At 49.9% G+C, this 15,724-nt stretch overlaps 6 protein-coding genes across 6 annotated transcripts; 1 reads left to right on the top strand and 5 right to left on the bottom strand.

The window, feature by feature from the left end:
* Window positions 1–153: 153 nt before the first annotated feature.
* Window positions 154–4,558, bottom strand: Asppvi_004249 (chromatin-binding protein RAD9; the record flags this gene model as incomplete). The annotated part of the gene is made up of 2 exons (XM_043300204.1): window positions 154–4,428; window positions 4,499–4,558. 2 exons carry the CDS (start codon window positions 4,556–4,558, stop codon window positions 154–156), a joined length of 4,335 nt encoding a protein of 1,444 aa, XP_043156139.1.
* A 468-nt stretch (window positions 4,559–5,026) lies between these two features.
* On the bottom strand, window positions 5,027–6,484 carry sen2 (tRNA splicing endonuclease subunit SEN2; the record flags this gene model as incomplete). The annotated part of the gene is made up of 1 exon (XM_043300203.1): window positions 5,027–6,484. The coding sequence occupies one exon, from the start codon at window positions 6,482–6,484 to the stop codon at window positions 5,027–5,029; it is 1,458 nt and encodes a 485-aa protein (XP_043156138.1).
* A 758-nt stretch (window positions 6,485–7,242) lies between these two features.
* Asppvi_004247 (H/ACA ribonucleoprotein complex subunit NOP10) lies at window positions 7,243–7,706 on the top strand (the record flags this gene model as incomplete). Its single annotated transcript, XM_043300202.1, has 5 exons — window positions 7,243–7,254; window positions 7,324–7,374; window positions 7,436–7,497; window positions 7,577–7,629; window positions 7,684–7,706. The coding sequence occupies 5 exons, from the start codon at window positions 7,243–7,245 to the stop codon at window positions 7,704–7,706; spliced, it is 201 nt and encodes a 66-aa protein (XP_043156137.1).
* A 455-nt stretch (window positions 7,707–8,161) lies between these two features.
* On the bottom strand, window positions 8,162–9,563 carry Asppvi_004246 (rRNA-binding endoribonuclease; the record flags this gene model as incomplete). The annotated part of the gene is made up of 2 exons (XM_043300201.1): window positions 8,162–8,677; window positions 8,748–9,563. 2 exons carry the CDS (start codon window positions 9,561–9,563, stop codon window positions 8,162–8,164), a joined length of 1,332 nt encoding a protein of 443 aa, XP_043156136.1.
* Window positions 9,564–10,420: 857 nt separating this feature from the next.
* On the bottom strand, window positions 10,421–11,968 carry Asppvi_004245 (M18 family aminopeptidase; the record flags this gene model as incomplete). The annotated part of the gene is made up of 1 exon (XM_043300200.1): window positions 10,421–11,968. One exon carries the CDS (start codon window positions 11,966–11,968, stop codon window positions 10,421–10,423), a length of 1,548 nt encoding a protein of 515 aa, XP_043156135.1.
* Window positions 11,969–13,597: 1,629 nt separating this feature from the next.
* Window positions 13,598–15,054, bottom strand: Asppvi_004244 (glycoside hydrolase family 71 protein; the record flags this gene model as incomplete). Its single annotated transcript, XM_043300199.1, has 3 exons — window positions 13,598–14,200; window positions 14,262–14,903; window positions 14,959–15,054. 3 exons carry the CDS (start codon window positions 15,052–15,054, stop codon window positions 13,598–13,600), a joined length of 1,341 nt encoding a protein of 446 aa, XP_043156134.1.
* Between the last annotated feature and the right edge of the window lie 670 nt (window positions 15,055–15,724).

The following is a 15,724-nucleotide window of genomic DNA, read 5'->3' as shown; positions in this document are numbered from 1 at the left end:
AGAGCATTGGCGGCTGGCTCCGACCTGGGAATATCACAGCCATTAACCAAACAAAAAGCTCCAGCTTCCGATGCATATGATGCGCAAAACCCATAGCGACATAACAAGATAGGACGGCACGGAAAGGCCGTCAAGGAAGGAAAAAGGGAGACATCACTGCCCGAACAGCCTCCCGAGTATGAGGCTCTGACAAACAAACTCATTGCCCACTATTTTGACACTGGTACTCAAGCCAATATCGCTGCCATCGATAGACTCAACCAGCTCAGTCCTTCTGCGCTTCTTCGTACCTTTAAATGACTGAGACTTGAGTGTACCGGGTATTGAAGAACCAAGAATCGTGGCCTTTGCTGATGCCATCTCATCGCCGTCGACGTAGATCCAGTCCCAGGTGCATCCAGTGCCAGCTGCGGCCTGCTGATCCAGGCTTGCTCTCGCCGACTTAAGGTCAGGCACACGCTCAACTCTAGAAGCACCCAAGGCGTACGTGAGGAAAATGTATGCCTTTCTTCTTTCTTCATCTGATCGCCCACCGCGACCCATGACAAGCAACACCGACTGGTCTTTGAGTAAGTTGGGGCGAGCTGCAATGGTATCCGGCAGTCGCGCTGTTGTAGCCGGATAAGGAGCCAAGAACCTTGATTTCGTTGCTCCATTGAGATACATAGATTCGCCCGAAGGGAGCAAGTATATTTCCCAATCGAGGATTCGGTTTTGGGCAATACAGTCCTCAATCCAGCGGTCTGATAGACAAGGTATATTCAAGGCCAGCGCCTGCATGTATTTGGGGCGGCGAGAGTGCTTATCAGCGATGAGGCAAGCGAATCCCACTTCTTCGGCAGTAGCTGCCAGACGGAACTGTCCATTGTCACAGTTCGCATCTGGCGCTGGAGATTTTGTTGGTGTCGTGAGTGGTGCGTGCGAAGGTAACTCAAAGAGCTCATTGAAGCCGTCCTTCAGGATACTCCCATCGTTGTCTAGGATCAATTTCGTGATACGGGATTTGGCTTCATCATTATCACCGTAGGACACAGCGAACACCATGCCCGCGAAAACACCGTTCAAGAAGCGAATGCTTCGCGGTAACCGTGAACCCGGAGATGCTGGTGTGGAATACCTGTCAGACGGCGTTTGGAGCCTGCTTTCGGAATGCGTAGTTGCCGAACTGTAGGTGAAAGCTCGATCTTTGAGCTGATTCCACAAGATCGTGTCCAGATAGATCCGCGCTACGGGAACCTTGATGAGGTTGTCGGGACCCGTCAGACCAGCGGTCGGGAGGCTCTTGCGTTGCTTCGGTCCGAGTAACAAAGTAGTATACCCGTATACATCGGTGATTGGAAGGACCCCGTCAGAGGCAGCCTTTGTGAGATCCTCAGCGCTAACCCTGTCCTCAAAGCCGCGAATTATATGCGTCACCTTGGGGACATTGGGCATGTCAACCTTGACAGCATCACCGATTTTCAATTCCAGTCGTTTCACAGCGCCTATCGGCACTTCAAGGGGAAGGCTATCTTCAAACTTGACCAAGACTCGCGACTGCGAGATGCCGGGTGGCTTGCCGACACATGTTGCAGGATAATATGCCCGTTTCTGGCCACTCCAGGGAGCAATGACTTGATTCAGCGCAATTGGAAAGTTGTCTCCATGGAGCGGACTGACTAGATCGGAGTCGTCACACCGCATTGGCTCTGAGGATTTATCCTTCATTTTCTCTCTTTTATCTTGTGGGACCTCAAGACTTCCCTCACAAAGACCCCCTCTTTCCTCAGCATGCATATTCATATTCTCTGCTGGGTGAGGCCCTGAGTCTGCCTCAGCACGAGGGCGAGGAAGCTTTTTCAACCTTTCTTTGCGGGAGACGTGATATTGAGGAGTATCCTCCACCTCCCATACTGTTCCCATTCGCTTGGAAGATCTTGATCGTTTTAGGAAGCTCGCTTCAGACTTGTCCACGAACTCTTCGGTTTGCAAACTCTGTCCCGTGATCTTCTCGCCATTTTGACATTGAGCATGCTGAGAACCGATACGAGGCGCGAATGGTAATATCGGATCAGACGCATATACGTTCTGCCCATTTCCACGCCGCTTTTTCCTCGGTGGAATCGGGGACGCGGAGACCACAGAACTAAATTCCTTATCATCAGCTGTGAGAATGCCAATATCAACATCGACGAGAGCAGTTCCAGCTTGAGGCGAAGCATCGGCAGCTATCTCTGTTAGTGCCCTGCGCTGTCTCCCACTTGGGCTCGAGAGTATTTTGGCAGTGGAGAAAGGCCTAGCTGGGGTCGAGCTCTCAGGAACAAGTGGTTGAGAATGACTGAAGCGCCCTTGGTCAGTAGGATAAGCAGGGGGCAGGTCATCATCCTCTTTATCCATGGGGTCGTTACCCACATCGTCTATCCAGCTCTGATTGTGCATTGTGTTCGGACTAGTCTCGGGAATGCTCGTCGTCGGGATTACATCGCCGAGGCTCCTCGGACGCTGGGGCACAGGTGTTTCAGCCACGCGAGAGGGCATGGAGGAGGGTTTTTCACGAGGATCTACTCTCGCACTCTCGGGTTCGGCTCCCTTGGCCTTTCGGCTGGCAGAATTGCTGGATTGCGTTGTCACAACTGCCTGGGCTGAGGATGCGTCCCTTGGAAGCTGACTGGAGGAGTCGTGACAGCTCGCCGAGCTTGACCGACTACGCGTCGTTGCGCGGTTATGATGGCCCGGGTGTAGGACTTGGTCTAGTTCACATCCTGGGGGAGGGGGAGGCGGAGATGAGCGCAATGCTAAAGGCCTTGTGGGGGATGAAGTAACCCTATCCCGGTCAGAAGGATCACCATGGTATCGGACCCGGGAACGAGGCCGTTCACTGTGATGCCACGGACTATTCGTGACAATCTTATCCTGCTGCCCATGGGCTTCTTGCCGAGGAGATTGTTGAGAATCTTTCACAACCATAGTTTCCGATATTGCTTTAGGCTCGCTTGCTTCTCGGTCAGGACTACGAGACAGTTGAATATCCTCCTGGGGCACTGAGTTGTCGTGTAGAGAAAGTGCCTGAGAAAGTCGGTCATGCGCAGAAGCTGTAATAGGAAGACAATGTTCTGAATCGTCGTTGCAATTCTCTTTGTCTTCCTCCGTCGAGACACTGGGAGCCTGTTGAGTAGGTTGAGATCGTGCCAAGTCTCCACCACGTTCAGTTTCGGCTTCACTAATTGCACCCGATTGAGACGCTGTATCAAATTTGTGAGGGTCCGCACAGGAGGTAGTGCTTCCCAGCAGGTCTGGCTGATCTCGTTGCTTCAACTTGCTGGATGGAGAAGTGGTTTCTTCGCCGGTTCGCCGTCTGCTTGACGCTCTTGCCGGGGCTGCGACTCCAGCAAACTGCGCCGAAGCTTCTTGATTGATCGTTCTCTGGCGGATGATACGCTCCACAAAACTAGGTTCCTTTTCAAACTCGCCATCGCTCTGATCCTCGGCATACATGTGCTCCGCAGAGCGTGTCATCCTTTCTTGCAAAATCCTGTCACGCCTTGCCTGAGACTCTTTCATGCTGATGTAGCCCATTGGTGTCTCGGAGCGGTCTTGTGGGAAGGTGGCGGCCAGCGCCATCAGTGGAGAAGAAAGCACGGTGGCTGCCGGACGACTTTGAATAGGGAGATTTGGAGAAGGTCGGTCGGACATGAGGTCGGGCTGCTGACCATAAACCAATGGAGACGACGGAGCCTGTGTTGCCTTGAACACCTGGCTCAGTGCCATGATCCCGCCGCTTGATTGAATGTCCGATGCGAGAGGATTCTTTGAAACGCATGGGGTCTCGGAGTTGGAACGCTCGGGTTGGCCTAATTTGAAGGCTATCGCTGGCGTGCTTGTCAAGAACCGCTGAGATTCAGGGAAGAGGTCCGGTTGGTAGCGCATGGGCGATGATTCTCCTAACTTGGAGCTGTTTTGCTCTTCATTATCCTCGGCATTGATGATATCGGGACATGTGTTCTCGAACCCAGACAACAAATCTATATGGCCACTGTCACCCTCGTGCAAAGTCATCAATGTAGCCCCCTCCACAATATTGCTGTTGGACGCATTCCTAGCAGCATCCTTGTTTTGTCTGATCATATCGTCAAACACGGACTGGGAAACGACCTGAGTGTCTGACGGGACACCGTCCATAGAACCCATCTTCGCGGTATGTCCAACGGGTAGAGGACTTTCCGGGGCGTCTTTAGACCCGGACAACCGTTTCCGGTCATTCAAAGGTACAGCAGCATGCTCTTCTCGAGGAATCGACCTGGCCGGCAACTTTCGAACGACTTCCCGGTCAGTGGACGATGCAAAGTCCGAGGTTTGGTTATTTTCGCGATTATTATCATCAGGTACCCTAGGAGGAGGAGAATCGATTGTCTCCAATTCGTCCAGCAGGAGCTGGGATGGTGCAAGGTCCTATCGAATGATGATTGGTGTTAGTACGGACGAGGTCAGGAACGCCACTTGAGTCGCTGTGTCAACTCACTAGCCCCAGCGCGACGCGTTGCAGTTGCACAATGTCGATGCTGTCGTCTTGTGTCTCCATTATTTATTCCCTCCTTAGAATCTTAAAATGCTAGACGTGAATCATTATTGTCCCTATCAGGTTATAAAATCCTATATAAGCGTGCAATCAACATTATCATCCTTGCTTCATGGACAGAACCAGAGAAACGCGAAACGCGAACCCCACGTGACTGTAGAAGTAATATTACTGTTTTAGGAATAGAACGTATATCAGAACGGATGCTCCACGAAAGAATTATACTACATCGCGAACCCAGGCTACACAAGGATTTTGTGATTCGCCAAAATTGAATGCCTATGCAAAGATAGAGTCTGATCGAAAACCAGATTACCGGTCCAGAGACGACAAGGAACTCCCCATCTGGTCTCACAGTGGTGTTACAGGAGGTCACTTCGCAAACCGAGGAGCAGCGATCTTCGCCGACGGAAAGCCTAACAGGCTATTTACGATGTAGCAAATGATATAGAGCCAGTATCGGAAGCGAAGTTAGTCCCGCGTGCGATTAGGAACCCACCGCCTAATTAGCATTTCCCGCACCCTGTATCGAGAAAGGAGAGCCCCGATGTCCTCAGTGTGATTTTTCGAATCGTGAGAGCTTGGCGGTGGAACTTCCACGTAGCATACCACCAAGCTCTTCTTAACTTGCGCCTGGACTCTATTCACGCAATGCAGCCACCACCAACTTCGTGTCTGCTTCGTGGCACAATAAGATCTCCTATCTGACGTTTCAGACCAGTAGGAGTGCTCGTAGGCAGGAATAACTACAACCGCAAACTCAGCGTGGGAGAACACGGGCCCGCGGTTGTACAGAAGATAATCCACTCCAAATTTAACCCCAGAGCGCACAACCCAGCCCAGGGATCGAAAGTGATGATAGACAATGTAAGATATCATAAAAGGATCGTCTGGGTTCAGAACTGCGGATGGATCACGTGGAGGGTAGTATGAGTTGTGACAGAAAAAAGAGAGTAAAGATGTAGGAGGAATGATGTTCTTCTGCTGATGATCGTAGACATGAAGAACCCCAAGCCCGTAAGCAAGGAAAAAAGCCTCTTCATTCGATAACTGTAAGTGCTCCTCGTTATTTAGGGCACGCTCTTCCTGTGACGCCTCATGAGCCTCTGGAGCTGGCCCGGGAAGGTGTAGAATTGCCGAGCCTGACACAAATTCTTTCTCTTGAACAACAGGTGAAAAGCGAACTGCCTTGCTGGGAGACTCTTGCCCAGGAGATGGGGAAGCCGGGCCGTGGTTTTCTTGCTTCTTGGAACGCTGTGACTCGAGCATTCTAGCTTCTCTTGCTTTCCTGAGAGAGAACTTTTCGAGTGTAACGGCTGTACCACCGGGAGCACCGTCTGTGAGCAGCGGCGTCGTCGTCGTCTGGTCGACGGTAGCAGCACCACTCTCACGCGCCGCAGCTTCGGCCTTCAATCTCTGCTCAATTGCCACCTTCTCCATCCTCGCTCTCTCGAGTTTCAGTTCACGCCGTTCTGTTCTACGCTGCCGTGTGAGTTCTTCATTGGTCTGTCCACCGAGTAAGCCCCTCCTTTTCTTCTCCCGTTCCAGCCAACTAGGCTGACTTCGGCTTAAAGTGCCCTTTCCAAAGAATCCCATCTCCCACAAGGCTTGAATAGCCCTTTCATCCGTGACATGGACGGAGGACGTCGCAGAATCAAAGTAGGCGGCATAGGTTTCTTGGTGAGGTGGAGAGATAAAATAAGTCAGGTAAGACAGCACCACACTAATGAGCGACAGAGGATTGTGAGGAATGAGAGGTGGTAGAGGATGAACGTCGAGGGGAAGAGGAAAACGGTGGATGTGCTTGTAGTTAGGCTTCGGAGGCCTGGAGCGATGAGCTGGACGAGGATTATTGTGTGGCATGGATTTGGCGGGAGATCCAGGGAGCTCAGCAGGTGAATTAGGGATTGATGTGGACGAAGAGGCCATGATTAACGGAGATTTTGATTCAATTACACTATATCCAATTTAAGATTTCTATCTACAAAGCGAAGAGTCAGCTCGAAGCTTTCCATCGCAAATTCTCTTCGCCAACACAAAGCAGGTGAACAAGTTCTTCTCCTCAGATACCGTTGTAGTCAAAAACAAGCATTCACTGACAACAGCTAGAAATCAAAGTGCCATTGCCTAAGCTTGAATGGTGTCATCACCGGAGAGAACAGATATATACCCCTTCTAGTGTTGACCAGAGTAGTTATTGCTTACCAGAAAAGACGGTTTTCTGGACACCTAGTGTTGTGGGAGGGCAACGAAGATATCATGAGGCTTTCGCAGAGAGACTGGCAACTAACCCAAGGACTCCATCGACATCATGTTGGAATCCTAGTATGAGCAATGATCATCATATTATCGTTGCCATTTGGTTGATGTGCGTTAAGCTTGAAGTTGGAAAGAGGAAAGATAAAATTCGGTTCGGCGTCGACGCAATTAAAAGTGTAGTCGGAATGACTAAGCAAACTCTCATTGGCCTGAGCTCCATACTCTCCGACAAAAAAAATTCCTCCACTTTATCGATTCGAATTATCACGAGGGTAAAGTGTCGAGGCAGCTATCGATCATAATTTAATTATCCCTAGAACTGCTTTTAAGCCTTATTCAATAATCATCAATTCAAGTGAGTTTGGCTCTTCTCGCCCCTGCGAGATTTCTTTTTCCTATTGTCTCTAAGTGACTGACTGTGGAACAGGATGCATCTTATGGTACGTTACAACGGACATCAGTCTCGTCGCGCAGAGGATGGTGCTATTCTGACACGAATCGTTTGCTAGTATGTTCTCGACAAGGATGGCAAGAGGGTGTACACCCTCAAGAAGGTCCTGGTGAGTGCATCTTTACCATTAGGCGTGTCCGACTGACGCTAACCACGAATCCGAATCACAGAACGGCGAAGTTACCAAGTCTGCCCACCCTGCCCGGTTTTCGCCAGATGACAAGTACTCCAGGTGAGTCCTCGAATCAGAGATTGATACCGCCGGTGTAAAAGGAAAGGGATTGAGCTAATCTTATAACTTCAACGAACAGACACCGTGTCACCCTCAAGCGGAGATATGGCCTCTTGCTGACCCAGCAGCCTGGTACGAATCTTTTTTTGAAACGTCATCAACTCGAGAAACTAACAAATTCAACAGAGAAGACGAACGCGGCGCTGTGATAAGGGGATGAATAGGAGCAATCTGAGTTGATATACAAGGGTGTTTTCGAGTCATTTATGGGCGAATGGTGTTATTGTGCGATCTTCGAGGTCGGAAAATGTCGTTTACTTCTTGCTCTTTTAGATAAGACACTGCTCATACGAAGAGATGTCATCGTCGGACAATATGTGCGTCCAAAGAGTACGCACATTTTGCTTGATGAAACTTGTCTATATGTTCATTCCGTCGTAGATGTCCTAGAAAACTTTATAAACATGTCGTAGTGAAAATGTACAGCCAAAATCACAATCACTTTTTGCATGCCAACCAACGATACCGCCGATACCGCCGATGACCAGCCAAAGGGCAGAACACGAGTATTGACAGAAGAAATCCGTTAAATCTTGTCGAGATCCCAATCTCACCATAGATGCAAAGGTACTATATATGGGATGGCAAGGAAGTTGCGAAACAATTATCGCCGCCTTGCGTTGACATTCCTTCCAGCGCCGACTTTAGGCCTACCGCCATGCTTGCTTCGTTCGCCAGTGAGAATTCCCGGTAAGTAATCCTCATCCATCAAGTCTCGCTCCTTTCGGAGTCTTCGACTCTCCTCCACCGATGCTCTGACAAATTCCTTCTGGTCTTCGGCAAGGATGAGCTCTGTTCCCCATCCCTCCTTTCCGCCGCCGCCTTTCCACTTTCCACTAGCGCTGCCGTGGGTAGGCTTGGGAATGCTGTATCGGTTGCCTCTATTGTTCCATTGCATATTCTTCTTCAGATGCATCTTGAATTGTCCGTTTGCATCTGTGGTGCAAGATACACGAGTGAGGGTATCTTTACCGCAGCGCGGGCAGAACTGCTTGGTCATGTCTTTGGTGGTGAAGAAACAACCGTGACAACGTTTGATGAAGGACTTGAGATGTCGGATCCTCTGAAGGGTAGTTGTAGACAGCAGGTTAAGGTTCATCTGAAGCAGAACATTTTGGCACTATATGATGATGATCAGTATTGATTTCAATGCAAGGTTTCAACCGCTTATCACAGTCTTCCGAACCTACCGCAAAATCAGTGGTCATGGTTGCGACCTGCATAACCTTTGGCTCGGGTGCTGCAGACGCTGAGATCGACTCATCAAGGGCTTGTCGCTTCTTCAGATTGGAAGGCGTAATCCAGCCACCATCAGAATCAGAGCCATCATCGTCCCCGCCTTCGGTTTCAACGTTGGCACCTTCTTCACCGTCCTCATCGGCCTGTGCGGTCTCTGGAGTCTCAGCGTCTTCCGTAGATTGGGCAGGCTCGTCGGTGGCACCGGCATCGTTTTCAAGTGTAGTCTTGCTCAAATCCTCCGCAACGCTGTCAACCTCTGGCACCTTCGAAGACTCTGTCGCATCTGCCGCATCTGCCGCATCGGTCGTCTCTATTGTCTCTGTTGTTTCTGCGATGTTCGTCTGCTCGGGCTCTTCCACTTTCTTTTCCTCCTTCACCGGCGGCTTGCCGTTTACCTGTTTTTGGCCAGGAGTACTTCTCAGTCTCCAGTCACCGCCGTTTCTCTCACATTCGACTTCATATGCGAGCGCCAGAACCTCGAGATCGGTTTTACTGAGCACGGCTCTATCACCAGTTTTTCGAGCGAATTCGCTGATCACGCTGACACTCTTTGGCGAGGGTGTTCGCTGTTTGAGAAAGGGCAAGTAAAGTGTCTCCACTCGCAAGCGAGCATCAGGGTCGCGGATCTCACGGACGACGGACGGAGTAATGAGGAGTTCCTCGCACTGTGTGAGCAATGTGGACAGAGGCGGGGTATTCTTCAAGATGGGACCGGCATCAAGAATGATCGTGTGAACCGGCTTAGATGGGCTTGATGAGTCTGCCATCGTTTTTAAGAATAGATCGCAGAACCAAAGAGAAATGAAATACTGGCAAGTGCACAGACAGGGGCAGATTGACGATTGGTGAAGGTTGCGAACCTTGTTGCTGGTGTCGCTGGAATTTTTGGCTGGTCTGTGCGTTATACTTATCTTAGCGCGGTCTTATCAGTTCGTCAACTGGCAGAGGTTCTCCGTTCAGCGACTCCCAATAATGGATCAGTATTGAACTAAACAGGCACGCGCCCACTATCATTCGACTAGCCATTTCTCAGATGACCGAGACCAATCCATTGGCATCAAACTCAGGATGCTACCAGCTGGCACTAGGATCAATTGAGCCCCCGATCACCTATGTACTTGCATACCAGGGCCAGTCAAACTGCTACCAAATGCGTCGATTATACTACTGTAGCATTGAAGAATGTTGATATACTGCCGCACAGAGGCGAGGTGATAACGTTCACAGCGAACGATAAGTGCGCATCATCAGGTGCTAAAGTCTTCCTATTGCTACTACAGCTAAAGAACACAATCAGATGCAGCAGACCGCAGTTAGATATGTGTCTTGGTCTGCCCCAAGTAAGCACATCGGCACATAAAAGCCTCGCTTAATACCAACCACCTGGAGCATGTGACGAAGATGAATAAAAGATAGGAGGCAACAATCATGAGCATAGAGATAACAAGGAATTAGGCGATGGATATCGGGTTATTGGTCGACAAGCCCAACACAAAGCACAGAAAAACATAGCCAAAAAAGCGAGCTCTTAAAGGGAGGAAGTGTAGTCTAGCATATGAGACGATCGCAACCGAAACAGACGTGTCTATACCCCAATGGAAAGAATCGCGGAAAAAACAGAAATCTAAAAGTCGGCAAACTCCTTGTCGACGTCCTCAAAGTGGTCAAAGAAGCCCTTGAACAGTTTAACGCCCAGGCCAGGATCTAAGCTACCCGTAGTGGCGCGAATGCTATGCATACTCAGTTGCGGGATTCCTACGTCGATAGCCCTCATGCCGATCCGAGCGCTGGTCATGGGTCCGATGGTTCCTCCGCTGCGAGAATCGTTGCGGATGTGGAACACCTGCAAAGTAGAACCGCATCGGTCGGCAACCCGCTTGATGAAGCCGTAACTGACACTATCAGTCGTCATGTGGCCGTTCGAATCGGCGGAGACGGCCACGCCCACGTTGAGGCGCGGGGCATGGTTCTCCAGGTAGACGCTCAGAAAGTTAGGGTTGACAGCGTGAATGACATCTGAGGAAACGAAGAAGCTGTTGGCCACGGTCTGGGAGAGAAGATTGGGTCCGTAGTTGGACGATGCAAAGGCTTCCGTGATGCGTTCAACGACGCTGCTCATAAAGTTGGATCTGGCGCCCTGGCGCAACAAGCTGCCTATCTCCTCGTCGTCAAACATGCCAACCATCTTAATTGACCCAGTCGATGTGTCGTCTGAAGAAGACAGCAGCGCCTGCTGAGCGGCGTAGCAGCACAACTTGTCGTCGATGCGACCTGCGAAGATAAGATCCTTCTCTAAGCCACCAAGGCGAGCTGGTTGACTATCATAGAGCTCCAGCTCCCAGCTCAGAATTGTATCATAATCGGTGATCCCCAGCTCCTTTGAAATGATCTTGACCAATCTCTCTGGTTGGGTTGCCGCAAACGACCCGGGCTTGATACCACTACTCGAGTGGGCCGTAGGTGACACTTGCTGCTGGAAGAGATCAGAGTTGTCGATACCAACTATAGGGACCATCTGCGTCTCCTTGTTGAAGGGCCCTTGCGAAGGAGCGCCGAAATGAGGAGCCAGAGTAGGAATCCGAGCAATTGGCCAGTCCAGCTTGACCAATTTCGACTCTACCTTCCCGGAAGTGGGGTCCCGGACCAAAACACGACCGCCGATTGACAGGTCGCGATCCCACCATGTCTCATTGAGGCCGCCCGCATACGGCGCAACACCCAGCTGGACGAATCCAGCCTTGGTAGGAAGCTTAGAGACAGGCTTCAATCTGGCGGTCAAGGCATCGATGTGGCCTGCCACAATAGCCAAGCCGTTTCCACTCTGGTAATCCTTTCCCACAGAGAATGCAATAAACGCACTACCATTCCGGGTGCAATAGTACTTCCCACCACGTTGTAGCTTCGACGTCCAGGCCTCACGCTCAGGTAGGCGCTTGTAACCTTTGCTTTCGAGCTCCTTTGTGAAACCGTCGACGGCGTGGAAGATGGTGGGATGCGCAGTCATAAAGTCACAGTAAGGCTGGGCATAATCTGCAGGAGGAAATGAGGTTGTGGTCGTCGTCTGAGAAGGTGCTGTGCTGGGAGCGTACACAGGCGATGGACCGGGGAGCTGGCCAGACAGGCGATAGGCCATGTTCGAATCACGAAGATCAAAGACGCTCTTCTTTGTCATTTTGACCTGCAACAACAGATGGGCAGAGCTCTAGTAGACCAATAAACGACAGACTATAATTGAGAAGAATGCAATTGAGCAAAGAGGGAGCAGCGAGCACTTTGTTGACAGCCAGTTGGAGAAGGTCAGCATGACTCCACTTATTGGTGACGAGGCGGGTCAGCTGACAGCTGATAGCGGCGCCTCAAAGCCTGATAAGGAAAAGGTGCCTGGAGACTATGTATCTACCTTATCCGATTCCGGGGTACCCCGTATCCGGACATCACATCACTCGTGAGGGATACTAAATGGGTTGTGCCAGGTAACACTCCATACCACCAGGGTGATCATGAATGTGGAGTATGATTTTGAGTCCTCTAAATGAGCGTAAAACTCTCATCACTCCAGATCATTAATGTCAGATTGCTCTGAGGGTATACCGCTCATTTAGAAACAAATATCAGTGTCTTGTGTGGTGACTTGATTTCTGGCAGGTACTGTATATACAGCTGGTCTCCTGGATGCAAATGCCTAACAGACATCAATCAGCATTGCACAGCTGACCAGAATTAGATGAGTCAAGATACTTGGGGTGAAACCTACTAACATTAAGAAGGTTCATCAGGACGTGGGTAACATAAAGATGATAGTCCTGAGTTTCCTTCTATGTGGTTAGGACCCTTAGTGAGCTGACTGTATTATATGAAGTAACTAGTAGAACAGAAAATCAAAGACGCTACTATAGTTTAGGTGCGACTATCTGAATTACCTTCTAGTGAAGATAGGCCAACAACCCTTCAGGTGAAAGTCACTTTCTGTAAAAGCCCAGTAATTTATAGCTAATGAAAAATCTAGTTATGTGAGAGTAATAACACCCAGCCCAGCCAGCTAGTAACCCCTGCTAAGTGATAATTAGAGCAATAATTACTGCGCCAAGCAGCAATAAAATCTGTGCTTTTTAACAGACTAGCCACAAAATTCTTACTTGCACTCACTCCTGGCCTTAATTGCAGGTTAACAGCCTGCGTCCAGCCAACAGCTGACGGAGGTTTTCTCTCTGTCAACATGGAAGTTCACATGCCATTCATTGGGAAATTTGGGCCCGGCAAATCCAGTGTGTGGCTTCGTGAGGTAGAGCTGCAGGTTTCCAATATGTAGGGGACCCCGTCTTGTGTATAAGGGAGGGGAATCAGAATACCAGTCTTGACTTGAATAACATCTGAAGGAGATAGAAGGTATGTTTCAGAGCTTACAGATGAGCTCGCGGATATGATGGTGCAAATAGTAATAAGGAGGAGAACATGTGAGAGTATGACTGCTTTCAGCTGCTGGCTTTATTCTGAGGATTGTGTATTTCAGACTGTCACCCAACTGTTAATTAGGCTTGTTCTTAGCACATCGACTAACTCTTATTCATGATTAGCATATGTGAAATTCTAATCTACTTTTATATGCAGCATAGTAGTCAGTTCTCTCAAGAAGACACCAAATCTCACAATTACCCTCAGACGAAGCCTGCCGGTGAGGCAGTTAGTCGCCATTTTGACATTGATTGTTGAGGAGTGACTACGACCAATGGGATAAATATATCAATTCATAATATTGACATGAATATGCAAATCTGTCACCGACTGCTGCGTTCCCCAATCCCTAGTCACTCGACCCCACATAGGCGTTCCAGTCCACATTGTTCTGTCTACACTGGTTCGTGATTTCTGGTCCCACGGCCGAAGCCTTTTCCTCTTGGTCACGGATAATGGCAAATTTCACACAACCCGTCTGTCCATCAAAGGGCACTGAAAAGTGGTTGATAACCGAAGCTTGTGCACTAAGGACTGTTGGAGGATTCTCGCCGATTTGGACGTACAAATCGCTCGGTTCCGGGACAAAGGCACTGACAAAGACTCGATCCTGAGCAATTTCTTGGGGGTGCATTGCGGGCTGGCCCATGGCCGGATTGTTACCAGTGGTTCCATCGGCGCTACCCGAGCCACTGGGATTCAAACGGTACCAGTACACGATTTTATCCGCAAACGAGATGGGGTACTGGGCTTTGGAAAGTGTGGAAAATCTGCATGAGCTTCGCTGGCATGTTGGACTGTTCCGTCTGTATGCATCAATGTAGTGAGGCAGGAAGGTGCGCCACGCGTCATGAGGATGCCCGGAGACATAACGTAAAGCTCCCCCAGGCACGCCCTCTTCATGGATCGGTCCGATATAGTGTGTTTCTCCATAATCGTTCCAACTGAGGATCTGAGCCAGTATATCGTTAGAGCAAGCAGTCGATGAACATATCCGACTGAAGGGAATTTACCTGGACGATAGGCGGCTGTAAATCCATGATCTGGCGCCAGCGGTAATGCCATAGGTCGTCACCGCGCCATAGCCAATTCTTATGCCACTGCGGGAGATTGGTGTAGAACCAAGGAGCCACGGGCAGCATATACGGCTTCCCCGCAAGCGCACTTATCCATGCCTCATCACTGGCCGTGTCCTTGTCCTGGGCTCCGACGGGCCAGGCGTCCCAGCTGAAAGCACCGTCAATAATGTCTAAGACACCGAGGATGCCCGTTGGGCCCAGGCTCGTCCAGCACGGAATGAACATGCATCCAGTTGCTGCCTTGATATTTGGCCAGTCACCTGTGTTGCCTACACCCTCAAAGGTTGACACCAAGGGCTTGTCCCTGAAGTAAAACTGTGCAGGTCGGTCCTTGAATGCGTTGATGGTCTTTATGACTCGATCTGCCGGCCATGGTCCACCGGACAAGTAGTCGAACGAGAGGAACAGAGAGAAGTTGCCCACTCTCTCAGCGGTATCATATGCGACTTGGAGCACTCTATCAGTGTAGTCGTCCTGGGGTGCGATGTTCAATGCGAAGCCATCAATATGAGCCTTCTGAGCCTCTATGATGTCCGACTCCCATTGGGCGGGTGTCATGGCCGCCGCATTTCCAACCTAGAAGCGTCAGTACTCAATATCAAGTTATGAATCTCTGGGAGAGCAGTCTCACAATAAAATGGGCGAAGACGCTCTGGTCTTCGACAGGATACTGAGACACGACTGAGGAAACTGCAAGCAGCATAAGAACCAAGTACGTGAGAATCATCTTGGGGATGAAAACCGGGCTTTGAAGTTCAAGAAACGTAGGAGAAACTCGGATAGGGAAAGAAAGAGAAAGGGGAGATAGAAGGAAAGGTAAAGGAGGAAAAGGAAAGACGAGAAGAATCGTTGAGTACGACCGAATGAAAAAGGCAACAGTGAATTGACCAAGAAGAGCCTGAAGTATTCACTTCGTCCAACTGCCTGAATCTACTCCAGGCATCGAAGACGTGAAGCAGAAAACAGACTCGAGAATATTGTCCCCGCAATCAGCTCATAAAGTGAATGAATTCGACCAATTTTGGTACAACCCTAAGAGATGCCTGTCCTCTAACTGATCATGATAGACTTGCTTCTGCAGTCCGTCCGCATTCACTCGGAGATATTGAAAGTGACATACGCGACAACATCTTGATCAAGACGCAATCAAAAACAAACATTGTGAGCCTTATCAGGCATGGCAAGGAGAGGAAGAATGTATGAAAGTCGTGCCTACCTTGGACGGGAAGAGGATCGGATTGTGGATGTCTCTCTTTGGTATGGACGTGACGCAACAGACGATCGAGGTGTCTCTTCATGGCAATTGCGCATGGAGAACCACGCGGTTACGAAGAACCCGGGGATAAAGGATAAGCAAATCTATCAAAGCACAGAGCTCCGAATAGTCCCATTCCACG

The sequence above is a fragment of the Aspergillus pseudoviridinutans genome (assembly GCF_018340605.1).
Source record: "Aspergillus pseudoviridinutans IFM 55266 DNA, scaffold_3, whole genome shotgun sequence".
Lineage (NCBI taxonomy): Eukaryota > Fungi > Ascomycota > Eurotiomycetes > Eurotiales > Aspergillaceae > Aspergillus > Aspergillus pseudoviridinutans.
Note: the sequence above shows the minus strand (reverse complement) of the source record. Positions and strands in the feature narration are given on the sequence as shown.